Raw genomic sequence first — 25,592 nt, 5'->3', positions numbered from 1 at the left:
CTGTTTTCATTCAGCAATTAGTGAATTGTGCGACCCTCAATCCTGGTGGAGCTCATTTCTCAATATATACATGTAGCAAATCATCTTAGTGTACACCTTAAACTTAACCAGTGTTATATATGAAAGGTTGGACAATTAAGTCTGCGAACTTTCCACCATGCACTTACACAGTGGAAAGTTCACAGACTTAATTGTCTGATCTTGTCAATTGTATCTCAATAACTCTGGGGGAAAAAACATTGGGAGTAACCCCATCCAAGGAACGCACCAGCATCTTACCCTCTCAAATTTAATGGTTTAAAGCCTTCCCAGCCACCAACAGAACTACTGCTTCTTTTTTTTTTAATTAAAGTTTATTGGAATGACAATTGTTAGTAAAGTTACATAGATTTCAGGTGTACAATTCTGTATTACATCATCTATAAATCCCATTGTGTGTTCACCACCCAGAGTCAGTTCTCCTTCCATCACCATCACCATATATTTGTTCCCCTTTACCCTCATCTACTACCCCCTCGGCCCTTACCCTCTGGTAACCACTAAACTATTGTCTGTGTCTATGAGTTTTTGTTTCTCATTTGTTTGTCTTGTTCTTTTGTTGTTTTTGGTTTATATCCCACATATCAGTGAAATCATATGGTTCTCTGTTTTTTCTGTCTGACTTATTTTACTTAGCATTATAATCTCAAGATCCATCCATGTTGTCACAAATGGTCCTATTTCATCTTTTCTTACCGCCGAAGAGTATTCCATTGTGTATATATACCACAACTTCTTTATCCATTCATCTATCGAAGGACATTTTGGTTGTTTCCATGTCTTGGCCACCGTAAATAAAGCTGCAATGAACATTGGAGCATACATGTCTTTATGTATAAATGTTTTCAGATTTTTTGGGTAGGTACCCAGGAGAGGAATTGCTGGGTCATATGGTAATTCTATTCGTAATTTTTTGAGGAACCTCCACACTGCCTTCCATAACGGCTGCACCACTCTGCATTCCCACCAACAGTGTATGAGGGTTCCTTTTTCTCCACAGCCTCTCCAACACTTGTTACTATTTGTCTTGTTGATGATAGCCATTCTGACTGGGGTGAGGTGATATCTCATTGTGGTTTTTCTTTGCATTTCTCTGATGATTAGTGATGTTGAGCATTTTTTCATATGTCTATTTGCCATTTGTATGTCCTCTTTGGAGAAATGTCTCTTCAGGTCGTCTGCCCATTTTTCAATTGGGTTGTTTGTTTTTCAGTTGTTGAGTTGCATGAGTTCCTTGTATATTTTGGATATTAGCCCCTTATCGTAGGCACTGTTTGCAAAAATCTTCTCCCATTCAGTTGGTTGCCTCTTTATTTTGTCCATGGTTTCTTTTGCTGTGCAGAAGCTTACCGCTTCTTAAGGTAGTAGCTCACAAGCTCTTAGTTAAGAAACAACCAATGAAAGGTGCCCTAAGGAACAAAGAGCTGAGCACCCATTAAAGATATTTAAAAGTTTGGGGGACAGCTAGCACTGAGCTATTAAAATTTGCCATGTAAATTTTTACCTTTGGAAGGAAATTATAGATCCTCATTGTGTTTTTGTTCTTTGCTTCCTGTGGTATTTCTTAATTATTGGTTGGAATAAACAATGGTTTTGAAGCTGTCGTACTGGCAGGACTGTTTGCTTGCAACTGGTAGGACCTTCAATAGCAAAAATAAAGTATTTTTAGTTTCTTATTGAAGGTGGTTCAACTCGAACTCTCTGTGTGAGTGATTAAGAAACCAATCTAAACTGGTTTCGGCAAATAAGGAAAATTAATGCCCTAATTAGCTGAAAAGTCCACAGGCAACACTGGCCTCGGGCATTGACCTGAAGAAGTGGCTCCAGGAGAACTGCTGGGAAATACATCTTTTTCTCCAAGGTCCAAGTCTAATTCTATCAATAGATTGGCTTCAATCTCAGACAGACTTCCCTCATCCCCCCACCCCCTGCTGTAGCATAAGGTAGGTCATCTAGTGCCCGGCTAAATGCTTCTATGTTCACACCACAGGGAAACAGAGCTTCCCTCTCCCAACTGTCAAGCCAGCCTAGGTCCTGTGCCTGGACTTGTCATGGTGTCCCTGGGTTGGCATGCACTTACTGGCTTCTTCTCATCAGGGCTCATTCCAAAATTTGGCCGAGAGTGGAGAGTGGGGAAAGTCAATCCAACGCCTACTACATAGGCAGAGAATAAGTGACAGGAAGGATCCCAAAGGAAAGGTGGAGTGCTGCCTTACCAGAAAACGAATGGTACCCCGGTTGGCCAAGACAGGCAAACCCACCACAGAAGGCCACTTAACCAACCACTGCACTCTTCTTCATCTTGAGATCAAGGCCAGTTGGTTAGTTGTTCTGAGTGTTTAAATATGGTGGCAAAATATCTGTCAGATATTCAAATGAAACACTGATGTACATTGAAACACAATAGTACAATATTGCTTGTGTTAAATTGACCAGAGTCATGGTTGGAATAAAATGGGTCTTCCAAATGTAACATGACACCTAAGACTCAAATGACTATAAATGACATGAAAGAAGTCTGGTACAAGTGATCGAAACATCACTTGGTATTTTTCACCGTAAAATGGGAACAATATATGTGGCTTAACATGCTTGTTGAGAAGATTAACAGCGATGATTTCTGAACAAGTACAGGAATTCAGTGGCTGGCCCATCAGATTCCTCAGGAAATGTGTGTTTCTAAATTAGCTGCCACCTTTGTCCACATCTCGTCGTCAGACTTAGCCTCATTTCCAGATCAGTTTCATGTGTTTGCTTTGAAATGACATATCTGGGTGTAAGTATCAAAGGTGCAATGTAGACCCACACCCTAGAAATGGAACATTCTGGAATGTATCAGATGTCCCTTTAAATAAGGACAGAAAATGAATTCCATCCCCATGGCCAACTCCAGCTTATGAACTGTGACTATCTTGTATTGAAGCAATTCCAAAGGCTTGTTTATATATACTAGGTACAAGTGCTGTGACTGAGTAAAGATGCCTGCCCTAGAGGGAGGCGGGCGTAGAGGTAGCCCAAGCCACGTGCCTGCCACCTGTCCAAAGCAGTAACCCAAATCTAAATACCATCTTCTCTGTTGTGTTTTTGCTTTGTAGACTCTGGAAAACCCCAAGTATGAGTTGATCATCGAGGCTCAAGATATGGCTGGACTGAATGTTGGATTAATAGGCACGGCCACCGCAACAATCATGATTGATGACAAAAATGATCACTCGCCAAAATTCACCAAGAAAGAGGTAACCCTTTGCTGAACACCACCCTTAGGGTCACAGCCATGATTGCAGATCAGTGCTAATTCTGTGCAGCATGGCCCCTGCTGGCTCCCTGTTTGCAAAATCAAAACACTCCTTTGCGGAGAAAGGATGATGTCTTGCCAGAATACTAGTTCACAGCTTTATCTTTTTTCTTTTTTTTAAAGTTGAAAATACCAGAGCGTTGTGAAAACAAAAGCATTGAACCTTGTGAAAGTCCACAGGAAAATAACTTGTAATGCCAAATGGCCATCTTCATAGTTTTATCAGTGCTGCTTAGTGCTGAGTTATGTGAGTCCTATTGTGATTTTAGCATAACAATAACTATCTCTTTTTTTTTTTTTTTTTTTTTTTTTACCAAGTGTAGATTGAGAGGCAAGACAGGACAGCAGCAAGAAAGTAAAGCAGATTTTCTTGGCAGTAGCAAGGTGGCTTAGGAGCTTATAAATAACAAGCAAGTTAGCTTGTCTGGGAGAGCCATTATTTATTCTCGGCTCCTGTGCTTCTATGATTGTGGATCACGGATGTCGTTTCCCATTTATTCCAATGGAGCTATGTTTGGGGACAGGCTGAGTACACAAGATTACATTTGGTTGCTGAATTTGTATCCAAACTAGGAAGTCATTTGCACTACGCATCTGATGGAAATGTGCTAAGATTGTGGTTCCTTTGGGGGTCGGTGCAAGGACCAAGGATTTGACGCCCCTCTTGAGACTGACCAGCAGCTCAGAATCACTGATCACAGCCCCTGCTGTTTGCCAAGCCTTCTTATGCCTCCACCATCACCCCAGGCTCACCACCTTCGATCTATTGCCTCATTGAACTGTGTGAGGTTGGTTTCCTTTTTACCAATAAGGGAGCTAGCTTATTTTAAACTCAGAGAATCTAGATAACTGTTCCAATGTTCTGGGCACAGTAAGTGACAAAACCGGGATATGAACAGAGTTCCGGATGAGCCATACTCTGAGCTGCGGTGCTATGCGTCCCCATCTGCCCTGATGTTTTCCACCCTCCCAGGCATTCAGAGAAAAGCCCCATGTCTGGATTTGTAGTTGCCCCACCCCTCTCCCCAGAGACCAGGGACTAGCGCAGATAGCTCAGGACAGGTGGGCCCTCTGAGCCTCCTGGCTCCCCAGGGACCTCTCTCCCTCAGCAGCCCTAATGATTACTCCAGAAAGTGGGTCTCTGCCCCTCTCCCACTCAGGATTCCAACCTCAGAAGAGCAAAGTCCACAGTAGCTCATGTGGCTCCATTCTGTTGCTCCCATGACGGTGTTCCTATAGCTGCTAATACAGATTGCTCATTACTCCCATGTTTCTCAAACTGGTGTTCCAAGGAATTTACTCCACAAGTTAATACAAGTTACACCATTGTAGGACAGGGGGAGATTTCAAGATCAAAGAGATATGGGGAACACTGAGTTGAAAGATTTCTTTTCCTGCAGGACTTCTGAGTAGCTTTCAAATGCTTTGTGTCTCTCTAAGTGGGGCACATATGGTCTGTAGGGTTTCTCAGACTTATTTTGCCTGGGAATAATATTCCTGGACCACCTCATCATGTCTCATTGAACTGGTATCCCATGGAATATTCACTGCGGATATTGGCTTATCTGTAGAACTTCTTGTGAACCTATTTAAAAAATAATAATAATTCAAGGCACATTGTAGTATTCAATGTAAACATAGTAATGAAAATAAAAATTGGATGGCCCCAATCTAAAATAAGAAAACCTATCAGTGTTACTTAGTGGGTGAGATTAGTTACTTCAGTGAGGCTCCTATGACTCAGGCTAAAAGAAGTATTCACCTAGTCATGGACTAAATACTGTGAGTGAGAAATGTTTTTGATTGATTGTTTTTGTTAATAGCACTGAATTCGAGGAAATAATTAACATAGATCTTAATGTAAAGTAAGAGACCTGAGTAGTATAGTGGGAAATGTATTCTTCACCTGTGGATACTGGCAAAAGCACAAACATTCTCTTCAAATGAACATTGAACAATGAGCTAGGGATTCCCTCAGGGCAGAGTTGATGTCTCAACTTGTACAGAGGTATAAGTAATAAAATGAGAGGAATAGGTAGCTAGCAAGAGCATCAAACTCTCTCTCTTGGATATCATGTATCCCAAAGGAGTCTTTGTCCAATGTTGGATAAAGTAAATTCACAGTTAAATGTTCTAACATGTTTCTGGAAGGCTGTGTTTGTTGTTGAGGAGAGGGCGCCATACATTTTGGATGCCGGAACTGCTAGAGGCAATATAACAGAGATGTGGAGGGGTGGGTTCTGGGACCAGAACTGGGTGCGAATCCTGCTGACCCTACGTGGGACATGAGCATGTTAACCATCCACATTCTCATTTGTTCCGCCTGTTAATGGGGCTATGAAGAAAGCCTACCTCATCAGGTCCTTCTGGATGTTAAATGAGCTGATGATGAAAAACACCGAGATAGTGCTTGACATGTAGGATTCTCTAGAGTATTGGTGATGAGGATAGAAGTGATGAGAACAGTGGTAATTAAAACGGTGGCAGTACGGACAGTGGTACTGAGGACGGGGGATAAAGGCAGTGATGAAGAAGGTGGTGGTGAGGGAGATGGCAGTGGGGAGCAAGAGGATGACATGATGGTGATGATGTTTCCGAAATTTAAGAGGCCAACTGATTTTTTTATTTAAAGGGCCATCTCCCCTCCCTGTTGAAAGGCTGCTTGTTTTCCTTTCAATTTATTGGTGAACCTGCTCATGCACTTCAAAATACATAGCTAAGACCCTAGAGTTCCGGGGGAAAGGAATTCTGGAGGAGAGTTGGCAGAATCTGAAAACTGCATCACTATGAATGAAAGCCAAAAAGGCCAAGAGAAACCAACAGAAGGAGGAGACCTGATGAGACCTCAGCCCAAATGTCTGTAGGAGGTGGAAGAGGTAGAACAACACAATACACTAGGAACAGAGAGGATACGGGGAGCTTGTGATCTTGAAGTTCAGATCATTTTTAGGGATGAAGGTCAACGTTCAGTCATTCCAGAATGGAAATGGTGTAGTCATGGGGGATTGAGGGTGTTTAGAAAGCTGTCCAAGAAGATGTGGTCTTGTGTAAATTTCTACGTATATGAAGACATTTCTTAGGAAATTCATAGGAACATAGGGTTGTGGTGTTTGTTTGTTTTTCAATTCTATTTGAGATAGTCTTCCATCTCCAGAGAAATGCATTTTTTGAATCTATTTCAAAGGTCAGTTAAAAAAAGAAGTTATGGCTGGCTGCAAATGACAGAGACTGGAAATAACGCTCTGTGAAATGAGATAAAGGTATATAGTTTCTCTCACATAAACGTGTGTCGGTAGACAATCCCAGGCCGATATGGTGGCACCATGACATAATCAGTTTCCGAGATTCCTCTTACCTTTCTTAAACTCTGCCTTCTCCAAGACTGCCTCATGGGATAACTGGGTCACTGCTGCACCAGCCATCACGTCCGTATCACAGGAAGATGAAGCAGGAAATGAGAAGGGCAAAGGAGGACCTGCCACTTAAGTAAATGTTACTTAAAATACTTCCCCTGAAAGGGAAAGGATTTCTGCTTGTACCTCCTTAGTCTGCCTTATCTGTAAGGGAGACTGAGAAGTAACTCCAACCGTCTTTAGTTGGCATGTTGCAGCCCTTGGTCATACAAGGGTTGTTACTAAGGAAGGAGATATTTTAAAGGTTATTTTAAAAAGTAAATTCTTAGTACAGAGTGCACTCTTTTGCTGTTCCCCTTGTGTTTATTTACACTGACTGTAAGCTTGCTGAGAAGAAAGGCCCTGCCATTGTATTCTCTGTTGCATTCCCAATAGGCTCTCAAAAAATTCAGTATTTTCTGAATGTTTCCTGAAGGTAATTTTCACTTGGGAACAGAGTCACTGGATATGATAAACCAAAGTCATACTTAAAATTGCTACTGATACGTGGAAATCAATTTTTAGCCATAGATTTTCATGAAAATTTGGGTTGGTCGCATTAGTCTTCCTATGGAAAATTTTCTGTGAGAATTCCTAATAGGTTTTAACACATAGCTTTAACTAAATGTTAGCTTTGACTTTCCTAGATTAGGTATTTTGAAATGACTTTAGGAAATCTAATTAAATGCTCCAAATGCAGAGTTTCAATTATAGGTGAGAATCTCAGTCTTATTCAGAATAATGTGACTTGTTCACGTCTCTCTCTAAAGATTTCCTTTAGAAAACAGTTCTGATTTGTGCTCAGAACATAGCTGATGCTCCACAAATACTGAGGGCAGAACTCATATCTTCATATAAACCCTAGATCATGAGGATTAATAAATTCCCTATTCGTTTTAAGAGAATGTGTTTGTAAATTACCATAAGATTTTTCTTAAAAAAGATATGTTTTTCTTCAGTTATTCAACCAATTGATGTTTTTCAGATTTTACTCGAAAATGACAATTGGTAATATAGACTTGATAATTTGGGGATTTTTTTTTTTTTTTTTTTTTTTTTTTTTTTTTTTTTTTTTTTTTTTTGGCTATTTGATGAATTCTTTCTAAGGTAGAAGTTTTCATGTTTGAGCTGTAACATTGCAATGCCTATAATACACATGGCATCAAAGTTAAAAGATCCTGTGCTCCAGCTGGAATATGGGAGATAAATGGATAAATGCTCCAGTTTTCCCAAAGGGATGAAAGTCAGTGGTGCTAGCTGGAATCCAGCAGGCTGAAACGAAGCCGCTGGCAGGTACTCGCATTAGGTTATCAAGTGGATGCTGGGAGCCAGTCTCCAATTCCTAAATGCCAGTGTCAAGTCAAGAACTTGATGCTTTCGGAATCTTATTTTCCTTGGACTATTAGCTTTTATAATAAAAAGTGTTTTATAAATTGACTGCCTAATTCACCCTGTAATACTTTTTCTCTTAATGTTTGACTACAAACTCTACGGTCTCTTCTCTGTATAATAATTATGTAAAACCCTTTCTGTAGAAAAAGAACAAAAAAGTCTAGTCTTTCCCTTAGCAGAGTTGATAGAAACTTGCTGTGTACTACTGAGAGTTTAGAAACTTTTTTTTTTCACATTCCCAACACGTTTCCTTATTGAAAAACTTGTAAATTTTGAGACTTGTTATTAAATCAAGTTTCTGTTGGATATATATAGATGAGCTATGAAATTTCAAATATCTTCTTGTGTAGAGGCTAATCTTTAAATCGATTCAATTGATGTTAGCCGTGTCATCCACGTCCTGTTTTGAGCTACGTTAAGAGTTTTATATTAACTGTATTGACGTCAGTATGGCAGGTCAAATCACTAGAAATCTAAATCTTTGCCAACGAGCTCATTATGATTCAGTTCTCTTCATTAGTAGGTTTATCAAACAATCAAGGAGCTATTTTATTTCCTGTGTTACAATTTTTTCCTCTTAATGAATTATTTGATGCAGAATGATGTCAGGATAACATCTATTTATTGCATTTCTTAACTTTATCACTTTTGCTTCCTATTCCATTAATTTTTTAATAACTGTATTGAGATATAATTCACATACCTTAAAGTTCACCACCTTTTGTGCATCTGAAACTAATTTAAAAAATGTTTAAAAAAGAAAAAAACTTCACCCTTTAAAATGTACAATTCATTGGCTTCCAGTAGATTCACAGAGTTGCGAAACCATCACCACTATCTTAACCTCAGAAAATTTTCATCACCCCAAAAGAACCCCCAGGCTCATTAGCTGTCATTCCCCATCCCCTTTCCCCACAACCTCGAGCAACCACCAATCATTTTTGTGTCAGAGTGGACTTGTTTATTCTGTACATTTCATACAAATTAAATCATGCAATACATGGCCTTTTGTCACTCACTTCTTTCACTTAACATAAAGTTTTCAAGTTTCCTCCACCTTGTAGCATGTGTCAGAACTTCATTCCATTTTATGACTAAATAATGCTCCATTATATGGATAGACCACAATTTGTTTATCTGTTCATCCATTGATGAGCATTTTGGCTGTTTCAACTTTTTGGCTATTGTGAATGACGCTGCTATTGAACATTCATGTACAATCCATCAAGCTTTTATGTGAATTTTCTCTCAATTCCTTAATAATTAGAATTAAAAGAAGTTACCCATAATATTGCTCCAAATTAGGAGTCTATAATTTCTCATTTGTTTTATTGAAACATTCCAAAATGTCTTCCTAAATTGCAATCAGTATGGCTCACTCAAGATTTACTGACTTCTTTTTAGTAAACATGTAACTTCAGTACAAAAAGAAAAAAGAAAAAACACAGATACTTAGTGATTTTATTCTCTACAAGTCAAACACGAAACCCAGATCAAGAAATAGAATTTGATCAGCAGCTCACAAACTTCCTAAAACCCCTCCCAGCTACTACTGCCTAGAAATATATTGCTTAATTCCACGTATTTGAGGGTTGCCTTGTTAGTTCCCTGTCATTGACATTTGGCTTAATTCCACAATGGTTAGAAAATATATTCTGTATGATTATAATCATTTGATATTCTTGAGACTTGCTTTACAACCTAGCATGTGATAAATTTTGGCAAGTGGTTCGCGTGCACTCAAAAATAATGTGAATCCAACAGTTGTTTAATATTCTTGTTCGAATCTTCTATATATTTTTTGTAATCTTATTCTATCAGTTACTGAAAGAGTAGATATGGTATCTATTATTATCCATATATCTGTTTCTCTTGTTATATCCAATTTTTCTTTGAATATTTGAAGCTGTTAGTAAGTGCATATGAATTTAAAATTGTTGTATTTTCCTGATACATTGACTCTTTATTATTGCGAAACTTACCTCTCTATCTCTGGAAATGCTTTTTGCTTTAACATTTACCTCATCTGGTGTTAGAATAACTACCCTAGCTTTCTTTTGGTTACTGTCATCACAGTATATTTATTTCCATCCTTTTTTCCCAAGTTTTCTGTAATCTTACATTTAGAATGTGTGTCTTATAAGCAGTGTATATTTGGGTTTTTATTTTGTTACTCAATTCTGATCATCATAGGCTTCTTGGATTATTTTGTCTGTTTCAATTTAATGCACGTACCATATATGTGGGTTTAAATCTACCAAATCCTAATATTTGTTTTCTATTTGTTACACCTTTTACATATTTCTTTTTTTCTCATTTCTTACCTCTTTCAGAATTAATCAAGTATTTTTTACCATTTCACATTCCATTCACTCTAATAACTTTTTTGTTATACTTCATTTTCATATTCTTACGGTAGTTTCTGAGAAATTGAAATATACGTATTTGACTTACAGAATCTAATATACCACTTCCTGGATACTGCAAAGACCTTAGAACATTTGAATTATCTTTATGCCTCTCCTGTCTTTTCAGATATTTTGCCATATGTTTTAATTCTACATACGTTTTAAATTTCACAAAATATTATTATTTTATTTAAGAAATATCCGTTTATATTTGCCCATTTATATATTCTTTATATTATTTCTTATTCCTACATGTTTCTGTGGTTCCATGTGGGACAACTGTCCTTCTGATTAAAGAATTCATTTTTGTTTTAAAAATAGTGCAGGTATGTTGGTGACAAATTCTTTCATTTATTGTTTTTCTGAAAACATCTTTTTTGCCTAAATTTTTGAGTTATATTTTCCCTCAATTCAGAATCTCAGTTGACAGTTATTTTCTTGCAGATGCCATTTCATTGACTTCTGACATCTGTTAACGTTTGTTGAAAAGTCAGCTGTCAGTATTACTTGAAAGAGATGTGGCTCTTTTGCTGCTTTTAATAACATTTATTTGTCTTTACTTTTCATCAGTTTTACTATGGCATGCTGAGGTATGGTTTTATTTATATTTATCATACTTGTACCATAAGTATCTCAATTCATAATATCCCTTTTCAAATATTTCTTCTGACCCATTTTCTCTCCTCCTTCTTAGACTATATTACATATATATATGTTAACTTTCTGTCTGTTGACCTTTTTTCTGGGTTACCAATCCTCTCTTCTACTATGTCTAATCAACTATTATACCCATCTATTGATTTCTTAATTCCCCTTATTATATTTTAACTATAATTTCCATTTATTTATTTTATAGATTAAAATACCCTGTTGAAATTTTCCATTTTATCTAAATGGAAATTTAAATTCAATGTCTGATAATTTCAGTATCTAGATCACTTCTACCCTGTTTCCCCAAAAATAAGACCTAGCTGGACAATCAGCTGTAATGCGTCTTTTGGAGCAAAAATTAATATAAGACCTGGTATTTATTATATTATATTATACTATACTATACTATACTATACTATACTATACTATACTATACTATATTATATTATATTATATTATATTATATTATATTATATTATATGACTGAGTCTTATATTATAGTAAAACAAGACATGGTCTTATACTAAATTTTGCTCCAAAAGATGCATTAGAGCTGATTGTCTGGCTTGGTCTTATTTTCGGGGAAACATGGTAAGTCTATTTCTATTTTTAATATTTTTCTCTTGGATTTTGGTCATTTGTTATGAACCCTAGGTATGCCTAGAAATTTTTTTTAATTTAATTCTGAAAAAGATACCAAAAAATATTGTTTTTAGAGATAGTTTGGGGCTCTGGCTGATATTATGTTCCTCCAGAAAGGATTTGCTTTTGTTTTCTGTCAACCAATAAGAATAGAAAAAGATGGCTTTTTAAATCAGTCTGGGCTTGAGTTGGTTCATAGTTGGACTTCAGTCTTTTATGAGAGCTATTCTACTTACCCTGGTTTCCCTACTCCGTGGGTGCAGCCTTTCTGGGGTTCTAACGGAAAGTCTGGTATGTTTACCAGGGCTCTTCCACTTTGGAGACCCAGAATTTCAGTTGTTGTCTTCTGAGGTTGCTGAAAGCTCTGCTCAGCTTCTCTTAGCCGGTAGTTTCCGCTCCAATTCTTAGCCTTACGTCCCTGTGCCCTTACAAGTGAGAAAATGCCTTCAGGGTAAAAGTTCCATAGAATATTGGCTTCACTTCAGTGATCTTCCCTTCTCTGCAGAGTCCTGGACCTCAAGTTCTGGACGCCTTGGTAGTGGTCCCGTGCTTTCACATAGGTCGGACTCTGTGTTAAGGCCATGTTCTTGAGTCATTCTAGATTTGAGGGATGGTCTAGGAGAAGCTTGCCCAAATTACCATAAACAAAGAAAAACATCTGGCTTAACTTTTTTTAATTATTTATTTTTTTCGGTTACAGTTGACATTCAGTATTATTTTATATTAGTTTCAGGTGTACAGCATCGTGATTAGACATTTATATAATTTATGCAATGATTCCCCGTGTACCCAGGTAGTACATAGTTGTTGCAACATTACTGACTATATTCTCTATGCTGTGACTATTTTGTAACTACCAATTTGTATTTCTTAATCCAGTCCCTTCACATTTTTCACCCAGCTTCCTGACCCCCTCCCCTCTGGCAACCATCAGTTTATTCTCTGTATCTATGAGTCTGTTTCTGTTTTAGTATCAGGGAAAAGCAGTAGATATTGTGCGTGTGGAATTCACTGTGGAAAAAAAAAAAAACCTTGTGATATTGTCATTAAAAATATGGATTGAAGAAAGAAAGGTACTTAAATGGCTTGACAGTGTCCAACCACTCTCATACCATCTCCTTCAAAATCAACTCATCTTGGTAAAAAGTTTTTAAACTTTTTGTGTCTCCTCTTTGGTATTGACAATCAAGCGACTAACTCCAAGAGAGTTGGACTACCTAATTCGAGGCAAGCTTTGCTTTCCAATTCCCTCACCCTGGAGTTGACCTGAATATCTGGAGTGTTCATAACTCTTTTGGATCTTCTCATTTATTTTTGGTAGTTTGGTGGTTCTAGGTAGGAAGTGAGGAAATGTACCTTGGTGCGCCATTTTATGACAAAAGTCTAATTGAGGCAAATATGTTTATCCACTTCTGCAGGATTCCATGAAATATATTTGAGGGCTTTAAATGAAGCTCTCCTACTTGTACAAGAGTGTATTTCCCTTGGGAGAGCCCTTTAAATTCAGATGTGGCTGTGTCTAAACACTGACCACATAATGACACATTCTGCTTGTTCAGTAGAGATTAATCCAGAAAGCCAACCACATATTTCTTAGAAGATCGAACTCATTTCAATTATCTGACTCCAGTGACTTCTCTGGAGGGTGGAGCCCAAGACATTTTAACAACCAGATAAATCTTTAACGATGATGGAATGTTATTCCAAATAGTCCAGGCTCCCTTTTCCCAGGAAGCTTTTTATAGCCATAATGGTAAAATATGTGAGACTTGTTTCTGTGATGCTGTGAAATCACATATCTGACTGTTTCCTACGTGGCTAAAGTTTTAAACAAAACCAAACATACACTATTGGGATCTCTATGCCATGCTTTGTGCTGTGTGATGGGGGAATACCAATATGTAACGAAATGGAATATTTGGGGAGAATAGAACAGCGTGATTTCAGTGCACAGGGACCACCTATTTCCAACTGTGTGAGCAGGAGCATCAGTCACAATTACATCAGTTCCTGGTCCACCTTTGTCCAAGACAATACCTTGTGCGAGGCCCCTAGGAGCCGTCTATGGTAAATTGCATTCCCAACACCCCATCATATAATAGGAGAGAGGTTAGCTGCAAAACAGCCAACACCCACGTGCCCCATTTATCTTCACTTGGAAGGGGTGCGTTCATTGCTTTCTTCTCTTGCACCAAGGTCAGAAAAACATGAAACCATCAATTAAATCGCCTACTGTTCAAATTTCAGAAGTACATGAAAAAGCAGGTCTACAGCTGGATTTCTTGACTCAAAGAGAGTGAAGCAAAACATTTGTACAAATACAAGCTTTATAAATAGAAGCCATTATCCAAACAGGATTCTTCCAGCTAAGGAAATGGGTAGTGGATACATTCCCAGATTTAACTGTTCATAGACAGCAGGGTGAGAAATTGTGCTTTGATGAAAATACCCGTGCCGATTATAAACTGTGTGTGTGTGTGTGTGTGTGTGTGATGTCAAAATGTCTGGATTATTTGAAATGAAAAAAAAAAACCATAATCGGCGGCTCATTCTTCAAGTTGCTCATAGAGGGAGACCAGGCAGCCAGACGATTTACTGTATTAATCACTCTTTCATAATTATATTCATGATGTGTTGGTCCCCATCATTCCTGGGTGAACCTCTGTGTAAATCCTTTGCCTCTGTGCACCCTCTGCTTCTGCTCAGAGGGTCAGCAGCAATTCCATGGCAATACAAGCAACCTTTTACTACAGCTGGCAGAGCCTCCCCACTGGGCTGCTCCAGAGCAGAGAGGCCTCTGAAGCCTTCACCCATCTGTTCCTCTTCAAGGACAATATCCACACACAATAAGAGCAACAACCACAACACATCTACTTTTCTTAACATTATTACACTTCCATAATGCAGCTTGCGGAATGAGACCTTGAGTTCAAAAATAAAAAGCCAAGGGCAACCAAAATGGAGCGTCTTGGAAAATGAAACATCCAAACCCACACTGCACCTGGGAACCATTTTGTCCTGAGCAGTGTCAGAAAGAAGCTCGCTGGGTCTCCTGCAGGGATGGTCTTTCACACTCTTCCCCTGATCATAGCCTTCCTTCATCCCGGGGCACATGAGGCTCTACTTGTTCCCCAACATGCCATGCTTTGGGTGCCTCGGCACCATGGCACATTCTGTTCCCTTCTCCCTGGAAGGCCTTTCCTTTCTTTTGTACCTGGAAAACTCCGATTTATCCTTCAATACACAAATTATAAATCCCCCACCAAGGAGGAAGTTGTTGCTTCTTCCTCCTTGTTCTTACATACACTAAGCATCCCCCAGCGTAGTATTATTACCTTTTAATTGTGTACTCATACTGATCTCCCTAAAGCCATTTGAATGCTTGATATTTAGGGTCATGTTCTTTTCATGACTGCCTCTAGGGCCAAGTGCAGGGGTGACATCTGATGCGTAATTAGAGATTAATTTATTATTCATGCAACAAACTCTCATTACAACCTGTTGTGTCTCAGCTTCTAATATACCTTTAAATATTATTCTATTTCATATTATATATAGTGTTACATGTATACCATTATATGTTGTTATGCACATACTTTATATTATATTCTATTCTAATATGTACACATCCTAATATGTACATAATTTATTCTAGGATACAACGTGTAATATTCACTTTCTAGTGTGCCAGATAATTAAGTTATTAACTCGTTTATTGTCACTCTTCCCAAATTAGAATGTCAGTTCCATGAGAAAAGAAACTTTGTCTCTTGTTCCTTGCTGTGGTCCCAGGACCCAGCCTGGCATGTCGTATATGACCAAATCATGGGTGAATGAGTGAGTAAATTGTAAATTAAATATTTGACAGTAAGCAACAGAGGCGATTGAAAAGTTAAAGTGTCCTGTTGTTGAAAGGGAGTTGAGAAACAATCTCATCCAATCCACTGGTTCTGGAGAGAATGGACACCCCTCAGGGCAGATAGCAGATTCCAGGCCAGTCCCATTGTGGCACAAAATGCTGCTGCCAGTGAAAGTCAAGGCCCTGCAACAACCCAGAAGTCACAAGTGAACATGAGGTTTATCATTTTACCGTGATGTACCAAGAGCTGAGAGGGTTGGAGTTAAATTCCTTTCCAGAGGTGAATAAACTGCAGAGTCCTAAATCTACTTCTCTACCAGTCTAGTGAAAAAGAAAGAGAGAAAGGAAGGAAGGGAGGGAGGGACGGAGGGAAGGAAGGAAGGAAGGAAGGAAGGAAGGAAGGAAGGAAGGAAGGAAGGAAGGAAGGAAGGAAGCTCAATGTTAATTTAAAGAATACATAAAGGAATCATTAGAGTGGACACAGGCTCAACTTATCCTGTGAACTTAAAAGCAAGAAAGAAAATATCCACAGCTCCAGAGACCTGTATGGGTTCATTCAATGTACGGGTTCATTCTTCTAAACGGGATTAAACACAACAATCCAGAATTGATTTTCATATATTCATTGGTTTGCAAACTAAAATCTATTTCAGTTACAGACTGAGTATCTGTTTTCCCAATGTTGGCAGCATTTTATTTTGCTGTTGACCTGTCCATATCTGAGAAGGCAGGAACTTATGAGAAGTATCTTCTTCAGGCTGTCTTACCTGAATGTACCTCTGTTTGTATATTATACATCATTACACTAAACTGTTGCTTTCCAGAGTGCACACCTCCCTCCCCCCCTCCCTCCCTCCTTCCCCTCCCTCCCCCCTCCCTCCCCCCTCCCTCCCCCTCCCTCCCCCCTCCCTCCCCCCTCCCTCCTTCCCCTCCCTCTCTCCCCCCTCCCTCCTTCCCCTCCCTCCCTCCCCCCCTCCCTCCCCCTCCCTCCCCCCCTCCCTCCCTCCCTCCCTCCCTCCCTTCACCGGCCCATCCATCAGACAAGCATTCCATGCTTCCTCTTTGCCCGGCACTGTGTTAGGCTGGGGTGCAGTGCAGTGAGCATAAGAAACATGGCCCCTGACTTCATGAAGTTATAGTCGAAAGTGGGGACCACCAACCAGCAAATACCTACAGATGGCCCCGAGTGACAAGATGGAATGGGGTGAAATCACCATCGATGGAGACAATTGGCACAATGGGACAATGGAGTTCAGGGAGGTCACCTCTGAGGAGGTGACATTTACATGACTGTGTTAGTGTCCTAGGGTTACTGTCACAAAGCACCACACACTGTGTGACTTGAGCAACAATCATTTATTCTCTCACAGTTCTGGAGGCCAGAACTCCACCATCAAAGTGTCTGTGGGGTGGTTCCTTCTGAGAGAAGCTCTTGTCTGTCTCTTAGCTTCTGGCGGTTTACTAACAATGGATGGCATTTGTAGGCTTACATCACCCAGTCTCTGCCCGCCATTTTCTCGGCGTCCTCCCTGTGTGCGTGTCTGTGTCTAAATTTCCCCTTTTTATAAGGACACTAGTCCCACTGGCTTAGAGCCCACTCTAATACCTTATTTTAACTGGGTGACCTCTGTAAAGACCCTGTGTCCAGGTGAGGCCACATACTGAGGCACTGCCAGGTAGGATCCCAACATGCCTTTTTTTGGAGACACAATTCAACCTGCAACAGTGAGACTTGGGAGGATGCCAAAAGGACCCATGTGAAGACCTCCGAGGCTGGGAAGAGTATGCCTCGCTTGAGGAACTGAGCCATCAGGGTGGATGGAGCCGCAGGAGACAGGGTGAGAGATGCCAGACGAGGCGAGATGGCAGGGGCCAGATTATGCAGGCCAGGCAAGGAGGCTGGATTTACTCAGAGCACAGTGGGAAGACACGGGTGGACACTACAAAGGGTAGAGGGTAACCTGACAAGACGTAGCGCCCCCACGCTGCTCCAAAATGTTATTGTTCCTCAGGAATGAATCCCTGGTCAGGAGATTGTTAGGGATGATGCCACCAGTAGCATGTGACCCCACCGCCTCTATCCTACACAGAATTGGGAATAATAGCCACAGCAGGGGACTAACATTAGTAGGTATTTGCACGGTGATTTTTAAGCTTATGGAGACCTTCCATATTCCACATACTGTCACCAACCACCAGGACAGTCCAGTGAAGAGGGTCTGGTTGTCATCCTTGTACAGATGAGAAAGCAGAGACTAAGCTTCCGGTTCCTTCCCTGAGGTCATGGGAGATAAAGGCTGAGAGTCTGAACTTTGTATCTGCTTTCTCCATGCAAATTCAAAGAGATGTCTTTCCTTAAATGGAGCAAGCATCCCATCAACAACAGCAAATGTGTAATGAGTTCTTATCAAAGGCAAGATTGGTCATTCTATCAGAAGTGTCTGTTTAACACTCCTGGACCTGCTCTTTCATCCTCTTTGTTATTCAATAAACATCCAGAAGCCAGGGCACTCAATCTGAAAGCACTTGCTTTGTGCCAGGCAGGGTCCAAGAACTTTATATCCACTCCACCGTTCACTCCTCCTGCCAACCCTGCGATAGGTACCGTTATTGTCTTACCCATTTCATGGATGTGGAGACTGAGGCTCAGAGAGCTGAAGAACTCGCCCAGAGTCTAGATCCCATGCACGAAGCTACTTCTGCCCCATGACAGGGTTAACAACTCGCCAGCTCAGTGCCAGTAGACCCCGGTCTCAGAGCGTTGTCCGCCTGATTCAGCCACAGCTGTTATCTGCTTATCCATGATTTTGCCCTTCTTGTCAGCTCTCTAGGACTCCTTGCCAAGGCTCAGGGAAGCGCCATCCAGATTTTCTCATTAAACTTATGCACCAGGGGCTTGCTGAAGAAGCTGGGTTCATAACTTCCATCGTCAGCTGCACTTGAACTTTCTGGACTTCAACTCACTGCCTTCCTCCTTCCTGTTGTTTCACCTGCCTCTCCCTTCAAATCATGACAATATGTTGAGCATGCCCTGGATGTAACTACAGCACTCAAAAAAAATTCTCTCCTGGGCTTGCCAGGACAAATCTAAGCTGCTCATTCTCCCTCCACAATTTCTTCAAATTAGAAAAAGGGGAGGGGGGGTGCAGAGGTCTCTTAAGAGCCAATGAATTTGATTAGCAGGCTTGTATCCTTATTTTGATAGATCCAGTGGGCAAATATAATAATCATTTCTTATAAGGAAAGAATGAAAAATGATTTCATCCCTAAAACCAACTTTTTAAAGCTAACAGTTATTAAGTGCTTATCTGTGTGAGGCTCCGTTCTAAATGCTTTTGGCATCTTAATTCATTTAATTCTCAACAGCCCTATGACATAAGTAATCTTATTATCCCTATTTCACAGATGAGGAAACTGAGGCATGGCAAAGTTAAGAAACATGCCTGAGGCTACAAGGCAGTGAGGCAGGGATGACAAATCAGGGCATCTGGTCCCAGAGCCCAGCTCTCAACTGTTACACTGTACTCACCTTCTGAGTTTCTACACATCGTCTGTGGGATTCAGAAATGAAAGACGCCAGGCCCCTGACAAGCTAGTTTTCTGTTAGGAGACCTCAACAACCAAGTCAAATAACCTATATTGACGACAGCAACATTCTTGAAAAAAATATTGATATTTCTACTCTATATACATTCCTGTACACGTCTAATCCGAAATCGTCCGGCATTGCTCTCAATAGCTCATCCTGGTACACTAATTATTCAAGATCTCAATTGAAATCCAGGTTTTACTCCCTGGGGAATTCAGGCAAGGGCCAATAAAGCAAGAAAAACTTTGGTTCATTAACTAGGGTCATTTTTATACTAGTCTGCTCTCTCTGATAACAATTTTTAAATCTTTTAAATTTATGACTGTCGTTACTGCTGTTCCATAATCATTAGTGAGACAATGTGCTTCTTCATGAATCTTTGTGCGTTTGATGTACTTATTCTGAGTTAGCAGGATTGAAAGTGGCCTCAGCTCTTTCATCCATGCGCTCACTGCAAGCTTATCTAACACCGGCAGTGAGCGGGAGGCTGGAGATTTAAGTAAGATGGGCAAGTTCTCATCTTGAGGCTTAGCGGGGAGGACAGATATTAAAGTATTGCCAGAGGGGTGTATCCCACAAATCAATTCAGAGAGCTTCGGGAACATGACCTAAGGAAAACAGACCGAGTCTGGGATCTGGAAAGGTGAGGTCATGAAGTAATTTCTCATCCTTTAAGTCTTGGTTTGCTAAATGAAGTGGGCCGAGGTGGTGCTAGGATAGCTCGTTCTGGGCAGAGCACACAGCGTGTACAAATGCCCTGAGTCACACAAGGGGCATTTGAGGGCCTGAGAGGAGGACCTGGGGCCAGCCTGTATAGTATAAGCACAAGAATGGGCAGGAGAGGTGGCCCACCCTCTGTGAGTTTGTTCCCCAGCGACAGACTGCAGGAACCATGCATTTGCCTTAAGCTCCCCCATATCTCCCAGTCAGAATGAACTGGTTCTCTATGACCTGCATTTCTCCAGGGTTTTGTTCCTGCCTCCATCACAGTGTTCTTCCCAGCATGCATTGGATCAGCATTATAGGTCTCCATTTCTGCCTCCTCCAGACTGCAGCTCCCTGAGGACAGACACAGCTTCATTTGTCACCATCTCCCCCTTCAGTCACAGAGTGGCGTACACAGAGAGAGCACAAAGGGTATTTGTTGCATTAAATCAAATCTAACAAACAGCACTCTTTACCAGCAGCTCTGCAAATAGGAACAGATGGTTTTGCTAATCGCCCCTGGATGCATGGTTTAACACAGGTTCAATTTGGCACTGTAAATCTATATATCACAGCCAGAACCAGTTAGCTGTCTGGCTTACAACAGCCAAGCACTGGCCTCCCACATGATGGGCAATGGGCCCTGTCACTCAAGGAAAGCCTCAACAAACCCCAGAGAACTGAATTGACCACTTGTACCAGCCTTGTATAAAAACAGCCAAAATACCATTTTTCCCTTCAGCTCTGGGAAATTGAAAAGACAAATCAATTAGAGTAAGCCTGAGACTAAAGGCTCACTCTCCTCAAGAAAGTCTGCTTGTGGTTTCTCCAGAGTTAAAGATGCTCTGTGTTCAGTCATTTTGCTATTGAAGGCAGAATGAACCCTCTTTGAACCAGCAAGAGCAAATTCTGCAATGCATTTGGACTCATCGCTGGGCATTGCATTGGTGTGTGTTGTTAGATATTGTGTTGGTACTTGTCACCGGGCAAAGCCTTGGTACTCACCACTGGGGAATGCAATGGTACTTGGCACTGGGAAGCCTAAGGGCTTTCTGAGTTCAGCTGTGGCTGCCTTCAGGGCTCAGACAGCATTATCAGAATGCTATCTACATACCACTCCATCTCTTGGTTCTGCTTGTCTCTCTGTATTGGCTTTATTCTCTGGTGGGCTCTCTCTTCATGGCAGGTAAGATGGTCTCTCATGGCCCTAAGCTCATATCCCCATGGCCTGTGTACAAAGGAAAACACACATTCCCCGATTCCCCAGATCCAAACACTAATCTCGTAGAAAGACTTCAATCGGTTGTACTGGGTCACAAGGCCACCTCAGACCAGACACTGATCACCAGGAAGTGATGAGATGATTGGCCCACTCCAGGTGTGAGGAAGGAAAAGTGAGGCCTGTGGTTGACAGCACCCATGGGACCCCAAGGGATGGGGTGAAATGGTTCCCCAAAGAAATGGATGCCTGTAGATTGAAGCTACATTTCCATGTGCCCTAGAGCCTGTTTGAAAGTGAGTGAGTTACCTTCGCCTGGCCATTGTGTGCTGCAGACACCTGGCACCAGCTTTGCGAGAGTTGTTTAAGGGCATCTCTTCCCAATTCTGTGTGTTCTGACATGGCATGGGTGTCAGCTTGAAATCCACCCTAGCGGGGGTATTTACACCACAGAAATTGGCACAAGCCATACATCGCGGCTTTATTCTTCCTTAAGAGTCAGAGTCATTTGTAAACCTTTACCAGCACACCACTGTGTGTGAATTTTCATTTTCCTCATTCCTCTCCTAAATAAAAATGTGTGTGTGTGTGTGTGTGTGTGTGTGTGTGTGTGTGTGTACTTTCAGCCACAATAGATGAGCCCCGTGTTCTCCATCATCTCAGGTGATGCTTACTTCCTCCAGACTGGTTCATCGGCTTCTGTGTTTTGAAGCCCCGGATGTGCATTTGTTTAAAGGCTGGCCCTTTCGCACCCTGTACAGGGGGGCATTCTTTATATTTTGCAGATTCATTCTCTCTGTCCCCCGTTCCACACGCCAATCACTGTGACTAACAGGATTCCGTGCTGAGAGGGGGACCTGTGACTGGTTTCACTGTGACAGGACAGTCTACCTCGGCTGCCGGCCTGGGATTTGTTAGTTACCTCAGACCTGCAGAAAATAAGTTATCTCCTCTTTGCAGTTCTTACTTTTGCTTTGGAAAAGTGGTGGGTGTCATTCAATTGTTATGAAGCTGGAGCACAGCTGGTCCATCTTCCCCAAGGGGTGTGGGGAAGGGCGGGGGGGGGGGGGGCAGTGGGGGGAGGAGTTTAGCTGCTGTTAGTTCAAGAAGAGCCCAGTCCATCCCCTCCCTGCACTTTGGGAGGGGAAGTCTGGAGCTTTCTCCAGGAGGCACCTCAGCCCAAGGGCCTGTGAATCTGAGAAGTCAAAGTCAGCCTGCCCTGAGGCATGAACTGCGGGGTACAAACACACATGATTACAGGACTGAGGTGGGGCAGAAAATGCAGCATCTCAGAGTCAAGTTAATTGAGGGCCTTTTCCTCAGAGCAATTCTGCCACAGATGACAAGGGATGGAACAGGTTTGCTTCCTATGCCCGGGTTTTTTAAATTTCTTTAGCTGATTTTGCCACGCAGCGTGTGGCTGTTTCATATTCCTCATCTTTGTAACTGTTTTGAGGCCAGACTTGATGCCAGAGGCCGCAGGAATGCAGGGGAACCATCAGCCATCTGGCTGTATTAAGACATGGAGCTGTCCTGGGGTCTTCCTGTGAATAATGTGATTGTAATTGTGTTGCCAGGATAGTGTGCGGGAGAGATAACTGCGTGGTGTGTCTGAAAGTGCTTAGGATATAGTTGACACTCACGTATTCCATGAGCATTGATTAAGCACCTACTATGAGTCAGGTACAGTCATGGGGGAGTGTAAAGATGAGTGAATCAATAGATGATATTTGAGGACAAGTCACAAACATACGGTGTCTCCCCCCGGTGTGAGCGGGGTCTTCCTTTGTTTTCTATTTAACTCTAAACAGCCACTTTTGCTACTTGCTTGGTGGTTGATTTCAACCTTCTCCACTCTCTCCAAAACTCTCTTTTGTCCATCTCTCTTTCTCAGCAGATGACTTTGCCCCCTATTTCCAATTCAAAATAGATCCCACTGGAGGAGGCAGCAGAGCCATGCCCAAGAGTCAACCCTGGATCCAGATATTATCAAAATCCTTAAAAAGATTCCTATTCACTGATCTAGCAAACTCACTTTAAGCAGTCTGAGAAACTAGACATAGATCAACATAGATATATTAGAACAGAATTCCCAGGAGGCCTCTGACCCGACTAGTTCCAATTCTAAGCATTGGTTAACCAGAGATGTTAATTGCAAAACTTTCTGAGGTCTTTATCTTCCTTCATCCGGCCAATACCCACACCGTCCTGCCTGGGAGGAATCTAGACAGCTTTTTTGCCTTTTTCTCATCTCTGTGCTGTCTCCATTAATGAGTCACATCCCAGCCCCCTTATCCATGTGATCTCGAGATATCTGCATTCGCACAAACCTGGGGACAATGTTTCACATCTTTGGGCAAAAGCTGACCTAAGACAATAGCTAATTGCCCTCAGTTCTAAGACTAAACACAACCTCTTCACAATCTCTGTTTTTTTATTTGCAAGATTATAGGCTGAAGCGTGTCATCTGTATCTAGTCAGTATTACACTAGGCAAATAAAATCTATTTGAGACAGTCTAGGGGTTTTCCTCACTGGACCTGTGTTATATCCATGGCTGGCTGGCTCTACTAGTTCACTTATATTTCTTTCCCACCTGAAAACTTGAGTGCTGATTTGTGACATAAAATAGAAATTGCTTACGCTGCCTAAAAGCTTTCTATGGGATTAATACCTATTTTTGAAGAAATTTTAATATTGCTCTGGGTTTTAAAGTCAGCAGGAAACCTACAATCAAGATTGTTGCATTTTCCCCAATATCAAGCGTAGGACTCATATGTAATAAGAAAATACTATTTGTTGAATGAGTAAATTTTCATAGTAACTGGTATCGGCTGGTCTATAAAACATCTCTTCCTTATGTTTCTACTTGTGAGGAAAAATAATTTTTGTGTTTGTAACAGGCTAGATTCATTTCAGATATAAATATTAATCTGTAATGGCCCTTATACAAAAGGACCAAGTTCAAGGCAGTAATAACAAAGCCAGTTTACCATACGTTTCATCCTGCACAATTTACCTAAATAGAGATTGCCTAAAGAAGTTTGTCAGCAGTCTGAAAACTTTCTCCGAAGATTTTTAAAATATATTTTATGGTCAAGATGTTGCAGTACCCTCCCAGGACTAATTCATATCTGGCCAAGAAAAATTGCATTTTCCCATTTACATTCCAAAGTCTGAGCTTTTATTTTATAAATGAATTTTCCCTCCAATTCAGAAACCACTGGCTGCATTACAAATTTTAATGCTGCTATTATAGGACCATAATTTTAAAAACCCAGGGTTCTCCAAGGGCTCCAGCAGCATGCCATCTCTCCACTTTATTAAAATGAATGAACAGATGTACAATTTATTTCTGCCGAGCTATCATCTAAATTCATAAGCTATTTCTCATGTGTCTGAAATCCACGTTGGTTTCCCATTTTCTTTGCCTTAGAAAAAAAATTACACTCCCTCATTTATCACTCTGGGGACATAAACGAGAAGTCTACTCTCCACTTCATTCGCTTTAGACTAATATCCTCGACACAATTTAAATCCCATCTCTTCAAGGATATTCAACGAGAGCAAGGCAGTGAAACAACCCAACATCCAATTGGAAAACTCTTTGGCCATCTTTGTGGGCAATTGACAAGCTGAGTCACCTGAGCTGACACCTTAGATGCAGGGAGAAGGGGCTGGCAACAAGCCTTGAATCTGTTGAGGCAAACAAGACAGTCTAGGGCCATCAGAGTTAAAAATCAGGGTCAGTTACCGAAATGCATTTTAGCTTCCATCTTCTGTAGGACCCTCAGATCACCCTTACTTCCGTGGGCTGCCTCTTATCTGACCGGCAGTGGAAGGCAGTTCACAGAGCCCTCTTGTGTTAACAGACGTTTAGCCAAGCTCTGAAGACCCACGTGTTGATCTCAGATCTGCTTATAATCCCTGTACTGCCATGTTTCTGGCTGTGTGAGCTTAGACATATTACTTAACTTCTCTGAGCTCTAGTTTACTTATTAGTCGAATGGAGATAAATGTGCCCACCTTGTCACAAGGATTAAATAGAACATCACACTGTCAAGCCAATAATATAGGGCGAGCATTTGTCTGGCGTGTGGCTCAGTAAAGGGGCCGCGGTAATGATTATGGGCTCCCAGAGACACATCCCTGCCCCGTAATAGTTGGGCTGAAATGACAGAGCAACCCCCTTCCTCAGTCTTGGCGTTCATTGGCATGGTTCCAGAGAAATGTAAGGAAGACATTTTGTAGCCAGAAAATGCAATCACTAAGAAAAAGTCGGAAGGGTGCAAAATGAAGCTCTCAGGTTATCCAACAGGACTGTCTTCCCTAAAGAATTTTGTCTATGAGATTCTGCCACATCGGGGCAGTAAAACTTGCCTGAGTTTCTAGGTTGGCATGC

General features: G+C 41.1%; 1 protein-coding gene across 1 annotated transcript in view; it reads left to right on the top strand.

Moving 5' to 3' along the window:
• Positions 1-25,592, top strand: part of CDH13 (cadherin 13) — a 985,128-nt gene that overhangs the window by 844,639 nt on the left and 114,897 nt on the right. Inside the window, exon 8 of the mRNA XM_019743731.3 lies at positions 3,135-3,275. Coding sequence (XP_019599290.3) covers positions 3,135-3,275 — 141 coding nt within the window. The remainder of the gene's footprint in view (positions 1-3,134; positions 3,276-25,592) is intronic.

This window comes from Rhinolophus sinicus, chromosome 8 (assembly GCF_057876585.1).
Source record: "Rhinolophus sinicus isolate RSI-liver-muscle chromosome 8, RSI-T2T, whole genome shotgun sequence".
Classification (NCBI taxonomy): Eukaryota; Metazoa; Chordata; class Mammalia; order Chiroptera; family Rhinolophidae; genus Rhinolophus; species Rhinolophus sinicus.
The sequence above is the reverse complement of the archived record's forward strand: the minus strand, read 5'-3'. Positions and strand labels throughout refer to the sequence as shown.